The 18,062-nt window shown below is 45.0% G+C and overlaps 1 protein-coding gene across 1 annotated transcript in view; it reads right to left on the bottom strand.

Annotated features, from left to right (window-relative positions):
* LOC147708724 (uncharacterized) overlaps positions 1-18,062 on the bottom strand; it is a 222,161-nt gene that overhangs the window by 164,648 nt on the left and 39,451 nt on the right. The window contains exon 9 of the mRNA XM_086925770.1: positions 13,549-13,638. Within this exon, the coding sequence (XP_086781896.1) occupies positions 13,549-13,638 (90 nt within the window). The remainder of the gene's footprint in view (positions 1-13,548; positions 13,639-18,062) is intronic.

Genomic DNA, 18,062 nt, shown 5'->3' with positions numbered 1-18,062 from the left:
GCCCAAGTTAGGTGTGGGAGGCACGGAGATCTCTCGGCACGTTTCCCCGTTTCGAAGGGTGTACGCCAGGGGTGCGTCTTGGCGCCAACGTTATTTTGTCTTTACATCAATGGCCTTGTGGACCATTTAATTGGTGTAATTGACAATGACGCCCCTAGGCTGACACCTTGTTGCTATCTAAAACATCATCGGGCATCCAGCGCACCCTGGACGGCTTTGCAGCATTCTGTGCTTCACGAGGATTGGAGATAAACTTGGACAAGACCAAGTTTATGATTTTCAATCCCCCAAAGCAGAGCTGGCCGAACGCCATTCTCAATGGTTCTGCCTTAGAAAGAGTTAAGACTTTTGTCTATCTGGGCATTACCTTGAAGGAAAATTTTGACTGGGGTTCCCAAATTTCCAAATCAGCTCTTAGGTTATCCCAAGTAATGAGGGCCATTAGCAAAGTCCACAGATTTTCGGATTTCAAGCCGGAAGCCCCGGTCATTGAAATATATCGACTCAAGGCTAGAATGGCCTCGACGTATGGTGCAGAACTTTGGGGCCATAAAAATACATCTAATCTCCTGAGGGTCGAGCAGGGCTTCATGAGGAGCCTTTTGGTATTGCCACCAAGCACACTACTCATTCGTCTACGACTTGACCTGGGGCTGGAATCAATAGAAGAACTAGTAGCAGCACGGCCCATGCTCTACTGGAAGAGACTTTGGTCAGTGCCTGAACTGGCTCCATACAGAGGAATTTTTAGAGGTCTGTGCTCTTCTAAAAGGCAAGAAAATTCCGTGGCTGCACCACATTGTAGTGTAGTTCCTATATTCCCAATAGGCTCTGCGCATTGGAATAACATAAACAGCAGTGTAGACGTAGGACTGAGGTCATCTAGGTCTCTACTGACTATGTTAGACTTAATTTGTTTTGCCAGCTAGCTCAGAGGTCACTAGAAACTTTCTCGAATGAATAGGGAGGGGTTAACTTCCCTGATTTAGACAAGAAGGGATTAGCTTCTGACAACCATATGACATGACAACTTTGCTCCCTCAGAATAAAGAGTATATCTCTAGAGTCGTGTGAAAACAATAGACAACTATTTCGCTCAGTCAATCGTGCATGCTTAATTTCACCAGAGTGCAGAGAAATAGAGAGACGGGCATTTTCAATAAAAGGTGTTATTTTATTGAGCAGTCTTCTTTCTCATGCAAGAGAAATGAATTGCCACAATTGCAATACTTATCATAAAGTAAAGTACGTACAGTAAAGGTAGTATTATGAAATAATACTGTAAAAGCATTGATATGGTTTCTTAGCCATATGATACTTTAAAATGGATAAAATATATACATACATAAAAACATTGACTAACGAACTCAACTAGTGCTTCTAAGATACGCCTACCCCGGTGTACCTGACCTAAGCCTAATGCGTGGGAAGGAGTAAGTAAGTTGCAGTTTTGAGTTAAGTTAGGTTTTTTGCCAAGAATCTGAATCAAGAATTCTCTCTAAGGTTTTAATCAGCTCCGTACCTTGGTTATAGAATGAAGGAGGTCTTGTATCTCGTTTCTCAGGACTCGATCTCCCAGCAACCCGCGAGGGTGACTTGGGAACACCGGAGCTGGATTTTCTCGGCTGGAGAAAAAGACAGCGTCTCTCTCAGTGCGTCAAAGGGAGGGGCGGTTTCCTTCGGCTCTCGCAACAGCTGGGCTCCCGGGCAAGTAGAATGTCGCTCTGCTCCCAACCACCGTGTGTTTGCTTAAGGCAACATTGGTATATTTATACCTGAAAAGGTGCCGGGTTTGACGTAAGGTTGGACATAAGACGTCACTAAGAACCAACAGTTCTTTCTGGACTCCAGGAGTTCTTGTGCAAATCAAAACAAAAGCAGGGTGTTTTCCCGGGCTGCTGGAGGCTTGGTTTGTTTAAAGAACGCGTTGTACTTTCTAGGAGTCTATGGGAGTAACCTTGCCGTATTTGGACTGCATGGGCTATTACTAAATATAGATATGATTCTTATGCCTTTATTAGGATATTATTTGTTATAACCACATAAGGGCATGAATCGGGAATATCGAATTAGGGTCCTAGATAGAAACACAACAACATCAAGACTCTTAGCATCCAGATTGGTCTGTGTGAGCTCTGTGAGACCCCGGAGGTGTGTTGCCCGGGGATATCCAAATTGGAACTCAAAAGTCAGCTGGGGCAGCAGAACTCATTAGCCTTACAGAGATCAGGTTCCCTAGGAAGACTGTCAGCAGAGTTCCTCCTGGTGAAAACTGAATTGCGAGCGGAGGAATTCTTAGATGTAATCTATCCACCCCTTGCGAGGAAGCTTTACATCCAGTTAAGGCATGGCAGTCTACCACTCAGAGCATTCACCTGTAAATGGGCAAAATCAGAAAATATAGCCTGCCCGGCATGTAACTATAAGTGCGAAGATGTTTGCCATGTTATGTTTTTTTGCCCTGCCTATGAAACTATAAGGAAATGCTGGCTGATTCCGTTATGTAGGAATCCAGGGTTCAGGTATTGTATTCAGGCATGTAGGATCTTAATGTATGACACTCACACCCCCCCACCCCCCCCATTATTTTGCTGTATCTCGTTTTCTATTTGGCATGTGGCGTAGAAGGAAATGTTTTGGATAAACTATTGTGTTTAATTGTGTCCAATTATGAATTTTAAACTTTCAGGTCTTGATAACCATCTAGTTTAATCTATTTTTAATATTGACCTGTCTTCTATTTATTGTTTTACTGACTTGTGCTCTTTTGTATGTATTTTACTTGCACTTTTATGGTCTTGGACCGAAATAAAGTTATCTAAAAAAAAAAAGACTCAATGTAAGAGAACTGCAATTAACATTCAAGGATGGCTACTGAAGGCTCAGATACACAGCTCCTTTATATCCATTAAAATACCCTTACTCTTACCAATCTTCTCCCAGCAATATGGTGTGTGGGGTTGTATAAAAGTGAGAAGCTTCCCTGTCTCATGGTGGTTCCAGAAGGCAATACAGGAAGCTGACAAGAAGACAAAAAGGATTTCAGACAAGATCAAGGCCAAGCCCAGTCTTTAGTAAAGAGACCCACACTTTCTCTATGCCCACAAATAAACACCCGTAACTTTGTTTGTCAGAATATAACAATTTTAATATTGCGCTACCATAATATTGTAGAATAACTATTAACTAAAATGTTGATAATTAAGTATATAAAATTTAATTTAGATGACTTATTATAATTCTAACACCTACACTCCTTTAAGATGTAGATATCACTACGGTGCCTATACACAGAGTTATGTTCATATGGCACTTCTTTGTACAGGCCTGACCCTAGAAAGTTCTCGCATCTCTTCGGTATTTGGACAAAATATTGGAAACACAAATATTGTGGGACAGAACATCATGTCAAAAATATAGAGGCCAAGAATATCATGTATGTCAGTTTCTAAGGGTAAGTAAAGTTTTGCTACATATAACTCCTTATATATGTACCTTGAAAATATATCTATAAATCTTCAAGGTACTTAGATCTGGAGTTAAGAACAGTAAATTTACATTTACCTAGTTGCACTTACCTTCTCGATATTCTTGTCCTCAATATTTTTGGCACAATAGTCTGTCCACACTCTATTTGTGTTTCTGATTGTGTCACTAATCAATCTCTTCAAATGTTCTTCCTGAAGTGACCTCTAATAGGAAGACTATCTTGTAAAATATGCATTGTAAATATTCCTCTATGTAAATGATGGAGCAGTGGCTTTTGCTACCTTGCTGAAAGAATATTTGAAGTTTATAAACTTTTGAAATACTCAACAAGACCCTCCAGGATTTTGCATTACGCAAAAAAGTCGCAAAATCTGCAGTTTTGTAAAAAGGCTGTTCATTTTTACAAAAGTGCCCACTACATTTGGGGAATGTGATCTGATGTTTTTTTTGAGTGAAGAGGCTGACAAAAGGTTGTGAAAACATAATTGAAAGGGTCGTGAAAACATACCTTACAGATATTTTCGCTCTCAATTCCCAACTGTTTGGAAACTAGGACATCTCTTGGCCAGGGATGGTAATTGTTTGCAAAATATCTCCATTATAAAGTTCAAAGGTGAACAGTAGGTCGTACTTTTTTAAAGAGAAAGGAATCAAAACGAAGGGAACGTGAAATGAGCACGCGTCTCTGGAAGAGATGTGCTAGAAGTCAGGAAGTGGAGATTAAAGGCTCCAGGGGTGATGTGGGTGTCCTCTGGACAATTTACACTCCTCATTTAGTGGCCATAGCGAGTGAGGTTTATTTGGTTGGCCAGCACTGAGCTAAGCATCATTAGTGTTGTGAGATTCGCATGAACCTGTGTGGAGTAATTTCTCGAAGAGATCAGATTTATTGTAGTGTGAACATCATAAGTGCACTCCTACGTTCATTCATTCTCAGCCACAGCCAGGGCCAAAACACAGGCCTGACGGCCCATGCGGTGCAGGAGGCCCCAGGCCTCTGCCTTCCTCCATTCAGCCAAAGAGCAATTAATATTGGTGGGATAAGGGAGACTCAGGGGCCCTTCATCACATTCTGCAGGTGGGTGTACCTGCTATTTTCTTTGGGGCTGGCCGCGGGCTGGACACTGCTTCACTACTGCTTCTGGCCGAGCCTGGCTCTGCCGAGTCCCCTGTGCATCGTATTCTGCTTGGGGATTGTGCTCTGGGCAGGGTCTCGCTCCGCTGCTTCCCTGGCCGGGCTTGGCTCCGCTGAGTGACTGCATCCTGGTTGGGGGCTGTATTCCAGGCCGGGCTTTGCTCCGCTCTCCAACTGCCGGGCCTGGCTCCGCAAAACACTCTGACTACACTTCCCAGCAATCTCGCAAAACGCTAATACCAAGAGCCAGGAGGTGTATAAAGGGGAATTTGGGGCCGAGTTCCTTGTGTACCTGCTATTTTCTTTGGGGCTGAAACGTGGACTGGACACTGCTTCACTACTGCTTCTGGCCGGGCCTGGCTCCGCCGAGTCCCTTGTGCATTGTATTCTGCTTGGGGATTGTGCTCTGGGCTGGGTCTCGCTCCGCTGCTTCCCTGGCCGGGCTTGGCTCCGCTGAGGGACTGCATCCTGGTTGGGGGCTGTATTCCGGGCCGGGCTTTGCTCCGCTCTCCAACTGGCCGGGCCTGGCTCCGCCAAACACTCTGACTACACCTCCCAGCAATCTTGCAAAACGCCAGTACCGAGCGCCAGGAGGCGTATAAAGGAGAATTTGGGGCCGAGTTCCCTGTGTACCTGCTATTTTCTTTGGGGCTGAGCCGCGGGCTGGACACTGCTTCACTACTGCTTCTGGGCGGGCCTGGCTCCGCAGAGTCCTCTGTGCATTGTATTCTGCTGAGGATTGTGCTCTGGGCTGGGTCTCGCTCCGCTGCTTCCCTGTCCGGGCTTGGCTCCGCCGAGTGACTGCATCCTGGTTGGGGGCTGTATTCCGGGCCGGGCTTTGCTCCGCTCTCCAACTGGCCGGGCCTGGCTCCACCAAACACTCTGACTACACCTCTCAGCAATCTCGCAAAACGGCAGTACCAAGCGCCAGGAGGCGTATAAAGGAGAATTTGGATCCTCGCCGCGCGACACGCGAGCGGGACGTGCCAGGAGAAGCCCAGGACAAGGGCGGGCCGTCTGCGGCCGTCAGAGGCCAGAGGAGGCTGGGCTGGGCCACCAATGTAACATCTCTACTATTTTCCCTGGAATTGATTCATACCCAAAGGTACTTTTGAAAATCACTCCATCTTGGACATTTCATTTAATTACTCTAAAACTTTTCGCCGCAGGACCGTCAATGCAAATATTTTTTCCTGCTATCAGTCCTTTTTTAATATTGTGGGGCGAAAGTATTAAGTATTGTGCATTGTGGGATTTGTCCACCCGGTTGTAAGAATGAGCAACAAGGGTAAAAATACTAAGCCTGCTACCTCTCGCCCCATGACTAGGCACCAGGCTGCCACGGCACAACCTCCCCAAGCCTCACTGCCATTGATAAGATGCTGCAGTAGACGATCGGGGTAGTGGCATCTGCCATAGAGAATACTGAGAGGTGATTATCAATTACTCCGGCCATCCCCCCTCTCCAGTGTGTAGGGGATTTTTCAGCTGTTACTGTTGATCCCCCTGACTTCAGTTCTTCCCTTACGTGCTCTTTTGCAGAGCTGCCCTGTGCACAGATTGTTCTTGATGTAAATGATTCCCCAGAGGTTGCCAATTCCCCTCCACACCCTGTAGCCAGAAAGGCCCCCAAACCCCGCCTGAGAAGTAAGAAAATTAAACTTGTAAAAAACTTAGCTAAAAGATCCACGACCCTACCTGACTGTGCACAGGTTGCTGCTGGTCCTTCTCTGTCCTCTGTGGGAACTCCTGTTTGGGTCACTCATCTATTATCTGATTTCGAAGCTCATATGGAACAGATTATTGGTTCACATTTTAAATCACTGACATCTAGGCTTGATAGATTAGTTTCCACCATCAACAATATTGGTCTAGGGAGAACCCAGCTGATTAGTCCATCGGGGAATCCTAAAACTATTAAGCCCACTTCCACTTCCAACCCTAAAATTCTACCAGCCAGTAAAAATATACCAGCTGTACCGGCTCGGGTAACTGGCAATTCTACCCCTGACCCTATTCTACCTCTGCCCAGGGTTGGAAAAGTAGACACTGGAAATACAACATTCCCGAGGGGGGCCACTGAAGTCAGAGCAAACTTATTGGACCAACAAGCCCAAGCTAGCAGAAATACTTCAGAGGAGGGGTCTCCAGCTGTCCTGCCCTCCCTTGATCTCCCTCCTGAGTCTCTACCATATGTTGTGGTCCTTGCTGGGGTTCCTCCTTTAAGCCAGGGAAAAAGTGAGGATCATTTTGAATTAAAAAACAAATGTATACAATGGCTTAACTCCAACAGGCCTCTCCCCCCTAATATCTCTGGAGAAATATTGTGTGTTAGAAGAGTAGACTGGATTGGGACTGGACCTAAAACTATTGCGGGAAACTGTGTTGTGATTAACTTTGAGAACACACGCTCTGTAGAATACATCTGCAGCAGGTCGCCATCCTGGTCTAACACCCAAATTTTCCCCCTACACTTGTCATATTTCTATCCCACTCCCCAGCGGAGAACTGGACAGAATAGAGGTATGCGACAAGAAGGGGGCCAGAACATCTTACCACCCAGAATCCAACAGGGAATAACATCCTGGGAGGGCTGTCAGACATATATTCCCTTACTTTCACTATTCCCTCAAAGAAATAGGTTTAGCATGTTGGAACAGGTCGACTGACGCCCTGTGAGGCAGAGTCCCTTATCCCAAATACGTAGCAGTCTGGGCATCCAAATAGCGATATTGGTGGGTAATGGTGACAGTAGTATCCCTGAGAACCTAACCACATATAACAACATCACAGATGGTGGGATGGAATCGGGGGCAGGTACTACGCATGTGGGGGTCTGTCCTTCCTCCGAGGAAATGCTAAGAGGTGAGGCAAGGGAAAAGACACCAGAGCCCAAGATCTTATTGTGTAGTACTGGGCCTGACCAAAGTAAGGGTGAACCATCAATTAACATCAGGCCAGTTGATAGAGGTATATAAATATTGTCCTGGAATGTGGCCGGGATGAAAAAGAAACTGGCTTTACCTGAATGGGGCTCTTTTATGGCAATGCACAACATTTGCCTGATGCATGAAACATGGGAACTGGAGGAGAGTGTAAGGGCAGGCTTTGCCACTTTTGATATCCTGGCGACAACTAGGGGTAGGGGGAGACCCTCGGGTGGCCTGTCAATATGGATGGGCATGCATTTGGGGGTCCAGGCAGTTCAAATATCAACTAACTCGCTGGATGTCCAATGCATTCTTTTAACACCTCAAGATAGGCCCCAGATGGCCATATTAAACATCTATTCAAGACCTCTAAAGAGTGGTCAAGAATCCGATACTATTGAAACATTAAAGCAGGTTACACATTCAATCGACCCTTTAGTCGCCCTAATAGTTGGAGGCAACTTCAACTGCCAATTTGAGCCCCTCGTGATTTCAGATATGGGAGAGCTGGATGATGAGGACTGGTTCTGGCATGTTCCCGATCCGCAGATCCCTACTGTCAGAGCATGGACCCCATTGGTCCTTCTAATTATGTCTTTCTCCCTCTCAACGTCGCTGTGGGCGTGTAATGGGAGATTAGAGCCCGACAGACTGGGATCAGTCACGTTTAAAAGACTGGGGCAAACTTCTATCATCGACTATATAATGATGGAAGCCAGACATTGGCATAAATTGTTGAAATTTAGGGTCTACCCACGACAAGATAGTGACCACAATGCCCTTGTCTTAACACTCAAACCTGGGAGTTTTGGGCTAACAAACCATGCTCCTGATTCTAACGGTCCGCTGTTGCCACTTTTGATTTCTAACAACAGGCGGAGGGTAAAATGGCCCTACCTCCAGGACTCTCCCATGAAACTCGCTGAAATATACCAGATAGCAATACCGCTGCTAACAGATATGGGGGATATAGGCATTGACAATTTGGATCTAGACTCCCAGGGTAGAGCTGTGGAAATTCACAAACAGCTGGCTGTCAGGCTTGTGGATGTGTTTAGTCCTGTGGGAAGGGAAAAATCCCACCAGGCCAGGACACATCCCTGGTATGACGCAGCCTGTAGGAAAGCAAAAAAAGATTTGCTTTCTGCAATAAATACTAAAGATAGAATTAACATTAAGAAATTCCGCCTGGACTATAAAAAGGCCATTATCAGGGGAAAGAAGCAATGGGAGGAGAACAGATGGGAGGAGCTTAGATCTGCACTCTTACGAAAGGACTCCAAGTCGTTTTGGACTATTGTGAGTTCTGGTGTGAGCGGGGGAGGAATGGCTACAACCCCGAATATAGCACCCGCAGTGTGGGAAGCGCACTTCGGTGCCCTATATGCCAATTCGGGCGAAGAGACTACTCCCTCCCAATCCCGATCCTCTCCAGGAGCATACACCGGTGGGGACGAAAGATTTGGTCTTATGGGAAACTGTGGCATGTCTCCTGTTGGCCGTCCCGGGGCCCAGCCACGAGTATCGACAGGTGGGGTCCTTGGATGGTGATCGGAGGCAGGATTCCCGGCTTGTTGGGGACATGTATCATCTAGAACGGCCTGAAGAAATTACTCTGAAGGAGGTTGAGTCTGCAATAGCAAGACTATTACCTAACAAGGCCCCGGCCTAGATAAAATCCCCGGGGATTTATTCCGATCCCAACCCAAAATATGGGCACCGTATTTGGTGGTTTTGTATAATGCAATTCCTAGGGGTATTGACCCGCCAGATACTTGGCTTGGAGCCCAGATCGTCCCTATCTTTAAGAAAGGCTGCCCATTAACCCCATCAAACTATAGGCCTATTAGTCTCATAGACACCGCACAGAAACTAATGGGCAGGATCATCCTAGATATGATCCAGGGGTGGATGGAAGAAAATTAGATACTGCCCACACTCCAGGCCGGGTTTAGGACGGGTGTTAGAACCGGCTGTCTCTAGTTGGCAGAGGTATACACTTCTGACAAATAGGGACACCTTTTCTAGTCAGGGCAAGGGGATCACACCCTTCGATAACCCCTGCTCACCCCCTTGGTAGCTTGGCAGAGCAGACAGGCTTATCTCAGAGGCTGTGTGTTAAGCAATTATGACCACATACAGTAATAAAGTGAATACACTACAAATGGACACGACACAGTAGTATTATAAAAATAAGTATTTTTATATAAGGCTTAGCACAAGACCAAATAACGACAAAAAATGGACACAATCTGAATAAATACGTTGGGAAGGGAAAAAGGATAGTTCAAAGGTAGTTTCTTCTTTAGCACAAAAGTCTTTAGTATCAAAGTAAATATTCTTCTTGGCAATACAGTTCTTAGCAACAGGGTAACCCACACGGGGGCTACACAACGTCGAGGCAAAGTTAATCCAAAGGTTCGGCGTCGACCGCGAGGAGCGCTACGTCGAGCCTGGAATCACACGGACCCCCAACAACACAGTACCTTTGGAAAATGAAGCGCACGATGATCAGCGGCGTCGAGCAATCCGGCGTCGCGGCTTCGGTGTCGATCAGGCCTCAGCAGGCGTCGTCGATGATGCGGTTGCACAGAGTGAGCAGCGCTCACGGCGTCGAGAGGGCACACAGTTGATGCGATCAGCAGCGGTGCAGACACGAGGTCCTCTGGAGCTAGAGCCGTACTCCCACTCACTGGCGGTGCTGCTGGCGTCGGTCGGGCCCGGCGGCCGGTCGTCGAGGAAGCGGGACACTGGGGCCGTTACCCACTGCGTCGAGCTGGATTCGGCGACGTCCGTTGGCGTCGAGATTGCTGGTTCTTTCAGAGGTGCTGAATTCACGTTTCCAGCAAATAGCACTTTAAGCAGATGAAGTCTTTTAGCCCTGTGACTTCAGCAGGAGACTGGCACTCTTCCAGTCCTTGGAGATTTTCTTAGCAAGCGTGAGAGTACACACAAAGTTCCTCTCTCCTGGTTCCTTGGCAAAAATAAAGAAGCACTGCAGGATTCCCCCCAGCAAACAGCACACTGGCAGAAGGGGTAGGCAAGTCCTCAGATCAGCAGGCCTCTTGTCCTTGGTTACAGGGTTCCTTGTCAGAAGTGATCTGATTTCATGGTTCAGGGGTCCTTCTCTTATACCCCTTTCTGGCTTTGATCCCTTTGTCCATGCAGGGGAATTTCCCAACATCCTGGGTCTGTTGTGGGCGGAGCCAGGTAGTCGCACCTGGCCTATTCACTGAGCAGTGCTGGGTCCTCAGACGCCCAGCAGGAGGTGGAGCCAACATTGTATCAGGCAGGGCAGGCTATCAGCAACTACTCTCCCCCTACTCTCAACGCAAATGTCCCACTCATCCCACATTGACTCATCCAGACCTGTGGAGCCACCCAGCTCCTGTCACACACACGCAAGACCAGCAGAAACCAGATATGGTTGGACAAGGAAATAGACACTTTCTAAAAAGTGCTATTTCCAAACCCAGAGTCCAAAAACCATCCACACCAACGGATGCGTAATTAAACCCCGAGTTCAGGGATACCAAACTCGACATTGCACCATGCTCCCCGAGCCAGCTAGGATCATAGCGTTAATAATCCCGGCGGCCCATTCTAACTAATGGAGAGCAGGCTACCTCGCAATAGTGAAGAACGAAGATGGCTGTAATTCACTATTAGGACATGCCAACTTGGTCAGGCGTGTCCTACCTTATACTTACAATGCACCCTGCCCGTGGGCCTACCATAGGGTTGACTAACATGAAGTCAAGGGCAGGTTGGAGGGGCTGGCAAGTAGGTATACTTGCGCAGCCTGCGTGACAGCACTAGGCTGCACGTGGGTCTCGCAATGACCGACCCGTAGACATTCTTTTACGAGGCCGCTCTTTGTGGGTGGCACAACACGTGCTGCAAGCCCACGAGCGGCATTCGCATTTACAAGCCCCGGCACTCCTGGTGCACTAGACTAGGGACTGACAGTAAACCAAATAAGCCAAACATGGATACAATAGATACATCCATTTAACATAGGGAGCACATGCGCTGTGGCACTGATCAGCAGTGACACCGCGCCCAAAGCATATACCAGCAAAACATCGAAAAACAGTGGAGGCAAAGATGGAGGAGAGACTCAAGCCAATGATGTCAGGTCTAACAACGGGTATTTCAACTTAGGATCAAATATTTCGGCTGCAGGTCTTATTTTGGAAAACGGTGAGAGTGGAGGGTGGCAGCCTCTATCTCAACTTTGTTGACCTGCGGGCCGCTTTCGACCTAGTTCCAAGGGAAAAATTATGGAAAGTCTTAGCAGAACTGGGTCTCCCATCCTATCTATTGAACATCCTAATAAGGCTTCACACTAGAAACTATGCCCAAGTTAGGTGTGGGAGTCTCGGGGATCTCTCAGCACGTTTCCCCGTTTTGAAGGGTGTACGCCAGGGGGGCGTCTTGGCGCCAACGTTATTTTGTCTTTACATCAATGGCCTTGTGGACCATTTAATTGGTGTATTTGACAATGACGCCCCTAGGCTGAGACCTTGTTGCTCTCTAAAACATGATCGGGCATCCAGCGCACCCTGGACGGCTTTGCAGCATTCTGTACTTCACGAGGATTGGAGATAAACTTGGACAAGACCAAGTTTATGATTTTCAATCTCCCAAAGCAACCCCCCGAACCCCATTCTCAATGGTTCTGCCTTAGAAAGAGTTAAGACTTTTGTCTATCTGGGCATTACCTTGACGGAACATTTTGACTGGGGTACCCATAATTTCCAAATCAGCTCTTAGGTTATCCCAGGTAATGCGGGCATTAGCAAAGTCCACAGATTTTCGGATTTTAAGCCGGCAGCCTCGGTCATTGAAATATAGCGACTCCAGGCTAGAATTGCCTCGACGTATGGTGCAGAACTTTGGGGCCATAAAAATACATCTAATCTCCTGAGGGTCGAGCAGGGCTTTATGAGGAGCCTTTTGGGCTTGCCACCAAGCACACCACTCATTCCTCTACGACTTGACCCGGGGATGGAATCAATAGAAGAACTAGTAGCAGCACGGCCCATGCTCTACTGGAAGAGACTTTGGTCAGTGCCTGAACTGGCTCCATATAGAGGAATTTTTAGAGGTCTGTGCTCTTCTAAAAGGCAAGAACATTCCGTGGCTGCACCACATCAAGACTCTTAGCATCCGGATTGGTCTGTCTGAGCTCTGGGAGACCCCGGAGGTGTGTTGCCCGGGGATATCCAAATTGGAACTCAAAAGTCAGCTGGGGCAGCAGAACTCATTAGCCTTACAGAGATCAGGTTCCCTAGGAAGACTGTCAGCAGAGTTCCTCCTGGTGAAAACTGAATTGCGAGCGGAGGAATTCTTAGATGTAATCTATCCACCCCATGCGAGGAAGCTTTACATCCAGTTAAGGCATGGCAGTCTACCACTCAGAGCATTCACCTGTAAATGGGCAAAATCAGAAAATATAGCCTGCCCGGCATGTAACTATAAGTGCGAAGAAGTTGCCATGTTATGTTTTTTTGCCCTGCATATGAAACTATAAGGAAATGCTGGCTGATTCCGTTATGTAGAAATCCAGGGTTCAGATATTGTATTCAGGCATGTAGGGTCTTAACATATGATACTCACCTCCCCTCTCCCCCCCCCCCCATTGTTTTTGCTGTATCTCGTTTTCTATTTGGCATGTGGCATAGAAGGAAAAGTTTTGGATACATTCTTGTGTTTAATTGTGTCCAATTTTCAATTGTAAACTTTCAGGTCTTGATAACTATCTAGTTTAATCTATTTTTAATATTGACCTGTCTTCTATTTATTGTTTTACTGACTCGTGCTCTTTTGTATGTATTTTACTTGCACTTTTATGGTCTTTGACCGAAATAAAGTTATCTAAAAAAAAATAAAGATTCAATGTAAGAGAACTGCAAATAACATTCAAGGATGGCTACTGAAAGGCTCAGATACACAGCTCCTTTATATCCATTAAAATACCCTTACTCTTACCAATCTTCTCCCAGCAATATGGTGTGTGGGGTTGTATAACAGTGAGAAGCTTCTCTGCCTCATAGTGGTTCCAGAAGGCAATACAGGAAGCTGACAAGAAGACAAAAAGGATTTCAGACAAGATCAAGGCCAAGCCCAGCCTTTAGTAATGAGACCCACACTTCCTCTATATCCACAAATAAACACCCGTAACTTTGTTTGTCAGAATATAACAATCTTAATATTGCGCTACCATTATTGTAGAAAAACTATTAACTAAAATATTGATAATTAAGTATATAAAATTTAATTTAGATGACTTATTATTATTCTAACACCTACACTCCTTTAAGATGTAGATATTACTATATCTATACACGGAGTTATGTTCATATGGCACTTCTTTGTACAGGCCTGACCCTAGAAAGTGCTCGCATCTCTTCGGTATTTGGACAAAATATCGGAAACACAAATATTGTGGGACAGAATATAATGTCAAAAATATAGAGGACAAGAATATCATGTATGTCAGTTTCTAAGGGTAAGTAAACTTTTGCTACATATAACTCCTCATATATGTACCTTGACGATATATCTATAAATCTTCAAGGTACGTAGATCTGAAGTTAAGAACAGTAAATTTACATTTACCTACTTGCACTTACCTACTCGATATTCTTGTCCTCAATATTTTTGACAAAATAGTCTGTCCACACTCTATTTGTGTTTCTGATTTTGTCACTAATCAATCTCTTCAAATGTTCTTCCTGAAGTGACCTCTAATAGGAAGACTATCTTGTACAATATGCATTGTAAATATTCCTCTATGTAAAGGATGGAGCAGTGGCTTTTGCTTCCTTGCTGAAAGAATATTTGAAGTTTATAAACTTTTGAAATACTCAACAAGACCCTCCAGGATTTTGCGTTTCGCAAAAAAGTCGCAAAATCTCCAGTTTTGTAAAAAGGCTGTTCTTTTTACAAAAGTGCCCACTACATTTGGGGAATGTGATCTGATGTTTTTTTTGAGTGAAGAGGCTGACAGAAGGTTGTGAAAACATAATTGAAAGGGTCGTGAAAACATAACTTACAGATATTTTCGTCTCTATTCCCAACTTTTTGGAAACTAGGACATCTTGTGGCCAGGGATGGTAATTGTTTTCAAAATATCTCCATTATAAAGTTCAAAGGTGAACAGTAGGTCCTACTTTTCTCAAGAAAAAGGAATTAAAACGAAGGTAAAGCGAAATGAGCACGCGTCTCTGGAAGAGAGTTAATGTGCTAGAAGTCAGGAAGTGGAGATTAAAGGCTCCAGGAGTGATTTGGGTGTCCTCTGGACAACTTACAGTCCTCATTTAGTGGCCATAGCGAGTGAGGTTTATTTGATTGGCCACCACTGAGCTGACTGCTAAGCATCATTAGTGTTGTGAGATTTGCATGAACCAAGGTGTGGAGTAATTTCTCAAAGAGATTGATTTATTGTAGTGTAGACATCATAAGTGTACTCCTACGTTCATTCATTCTCACCCACAGCCAGGGCCAAAACACAGGCCCCTACAGCCCATGCAGTGCAGGAGGCCCCAGGCCTTCTGCCTTCCTCCATTCAGCCAAAGAGCAATTAATATCGGTGGGATAAGGGAGACTCAGGGGCCCTTCATCACATTCTGCAGGGGGCCCTTCATTTTGCGTTATGCCTCTGACAGGTTATAACAAGGTGCAGTTAGTTGAATCTTTCTCATAAGTTCGTTTCAAGGATATGCTATTCCTCCAACAGCATGGAACCAGTATGGGGAGATCTTCGTCCCCAGTGTAGCGGGCCTCTATGTACATCATCTCGAAACTCATAGAATCCTCAATCAAGCCAACCCCTTTCTTTCTCATAAGTTCTTTTCAAGGATATTCTATTCCGACAACAGCATGGAACCAGTATGGGGAGATCTTCTTCCCCAGTGTAGCGGGCCTCTATGTACATCATCTCGAAACTCATAGAATCCTCAATCAAGCAAACCCCTTTCTTCAACATATCAAACTTTGGAAGAGCTATATTGATGGCATTTTACTAATTTGGGAAGGCAACCAGAGTACAGCCAATGCTTTCCTATTATGGCTAAATGATCAAAATACTTTTTTGAAGTTCACACACACCATGGGAAAAAAAGGAGTTGGTATTTTTGGATCTGAATATTTTTGTATAAAACAGCACTTTGAAGACCAATGCAAATTTGAAACCCACAACAAAAAACTGCTTCCTTTTATTTGATAGCTTTCACCCCAGGCATTTAAATCTACCATTCGGACAGTTCCTGAGGATCAGGTACTGTACCGAACAAAAAGACTGCAGGAAACAAGCAGAACAACTAACTGAAAAATTGATAGCCAGGAACTACCCAGATGAATGGTGGCCCAAGCTAAAAAATGAGCATTAAACAACCATAAACAACCATAGAGATGCCCTGCTGGAAACACGCTCTATACAGAAAAATCAAGAATCACAACCTATCTGTATCACAACCTATAGCATAGCTTCTAATCTGGTCTCCCAAATTATCCAGAAACACTGGCGTATTCCTGAATAGTGGAAATGTGTCTATGCCTAAACTCGTGTTCTCCCACAGAAAAATAAAGAGCTTGAGGGACATGTTAGTACACACTTGCAATGTACTGTAAATAACATAGCCATCGCTGATATGGGCATATTGAGATTAATGCACACATTTGAAAATTGAAATTACCTCGTTCTGCAACTACAACTCACGAACAATAAAAGTCATGGAACATTGATTAAATTAGCTTATGATGATTCTTTCATCTTACATGGCGAGATGCATCCTGGGACTGATATTACCCATATCATCGATGGCTATGTTGTTTCCTGGGACAGGAACAGACTAATTTGCATATAGCCAGGTTCTGAACTGGGATGGTGCAGTGAGCTAAAAAACGGTGTTGGATCTAGCCCTGATCTCTTGACTGGGTGAGAGTATTCTGCTTAATTCAGACACTCTGTCCATCACCACCCCTTGTTGTTAAATATGTTGTTTACCCAGCGCTTCAGGGCGTAGCGCAAAGCAGGATTGCTCCCCCAAAGAGATTACCATTGATGAAAAGGAATAGAAACAAGGAGTGCGGGCCAAAGACTTTCTCTATAAATGTACTGTAAATAACATCCCTTCGATGTTACCCATTGGCCATTACGCATGTGGGAATTGCATTGTTTGCTGTTTCACTGAGGCAACTAAAACAGTATCTTTTAACAATATAATGATTGGGCAACTCTGAAACTTAACAAATTGCAATACTTCTAGGGTGGTCTACCTGATTACTTGCCCTTGCAATTTGTACTACGTGGGCATGGCCACTCAAAAAGTCAGAAAAAGGATCTACGAACACTGCAGAAACTTACGATGCCAACGGCTTACTACAAAAATCTAATCACACTATCTTGAACTAAAACACACACCCAGTGATTTGAAATGGATAGTCCCGGAATGTATAAAAGACACAGACATTCTGGAAAGGAGACTCCTCCAAAAGGAACAGAGATGGATGTTCAAACTCAATACAGACACCCGGCACCTCAACGATAACATCTCATGGGGCCAATTCCTCTAGAAGTGTAGCTCAACTTTTACCTTCCCTAAGCTATTGATGTACAATGAAGATACATAGAACCAAAGTAGATTATTGTTTTAAACACCTTACCCATAAACTCATTTCTTCTTTGAGACCGTTGATGAAATATCCTCTATTTAGATCGATAAAGAAGTTTGTTTGTAACCTGGTAATAAGACTTTCACAAGGTTTTTTCGATTCAATTCTCTCTCCCTCCCTCCCGGAGTGTCTCCCCAACCATCCGCCCCCCTTTTTGTTTTGAAGATTTCTTTAATGCACAAAATCTCATTCCTTGACTATTTGTCCACTGAGTCTTTTTCATGTTTTCGCAATGCTGGTAGCCAATTATTTATCCCAAGATGGCCTGTTTTGTAGCTTTTGAGAATATAGAGAAGCGTATGAGCACTTAACTTTTCCAACATGGATCTGATTCTGATCCAAAGTTGACGGGCAGTTTTAAAGTAACACGAGCGGTATAGTGTTCCAACTTCCGCAATTCAAACACGTATGTGGGAGTCCTCCGCTACCTACCGGCACAAAACACCCTTTCTGGAATGCACACCGGCAGGATGCGGTCCCCGGTGAGTCGATTCAGATGCAGTGGCAGAGGGCAGCCTTGACGAAGTGTAGCAGGTTAGCTCCCAGTTTGGGCACTAAACGGATTTCTAATAGGACACTGCACAACAGGGGCAACAGCTCAAACAGACCCAGCCTCTTTTGTTTGGAAATACACGTTAAATGTTTCGATGACATTTTACCTCCTGTCTTGCAGGGTTTGACTACAGGCATCGTCCTCCCCGGTGGGATCATGACGTCAGAGAACGGCGTTTAAAATGTATGTTTTTTTCGTATGCTTTTTCAGTGTGTTCATCTTATTGTTAAGTATTTTCATTAGCCATTTAGGCTAAAGGTTGTTCCGCACTACC

The sequence above is a fragment of the Lissotriton vulgaris genome, chromosome 6 (assembly GCF_964263255.1).
Source record: "Lissotriton vulgaris chromosome 6, aLisVul1.2, whole genome shotgun sequence".
In the NCBI taxonomy this organism is placed as follows: Eukaryota; Metazoa; Chordata; class Amphibia; order Caudata; family Salamandridae; genus Lissotriton; species Lissotriton vulgaris.
The sequence above is the reverse complement of the archived record's forward strand: the minus strand, read 5'-3'. Positions and strand labels throughout refer to the sequence as shown.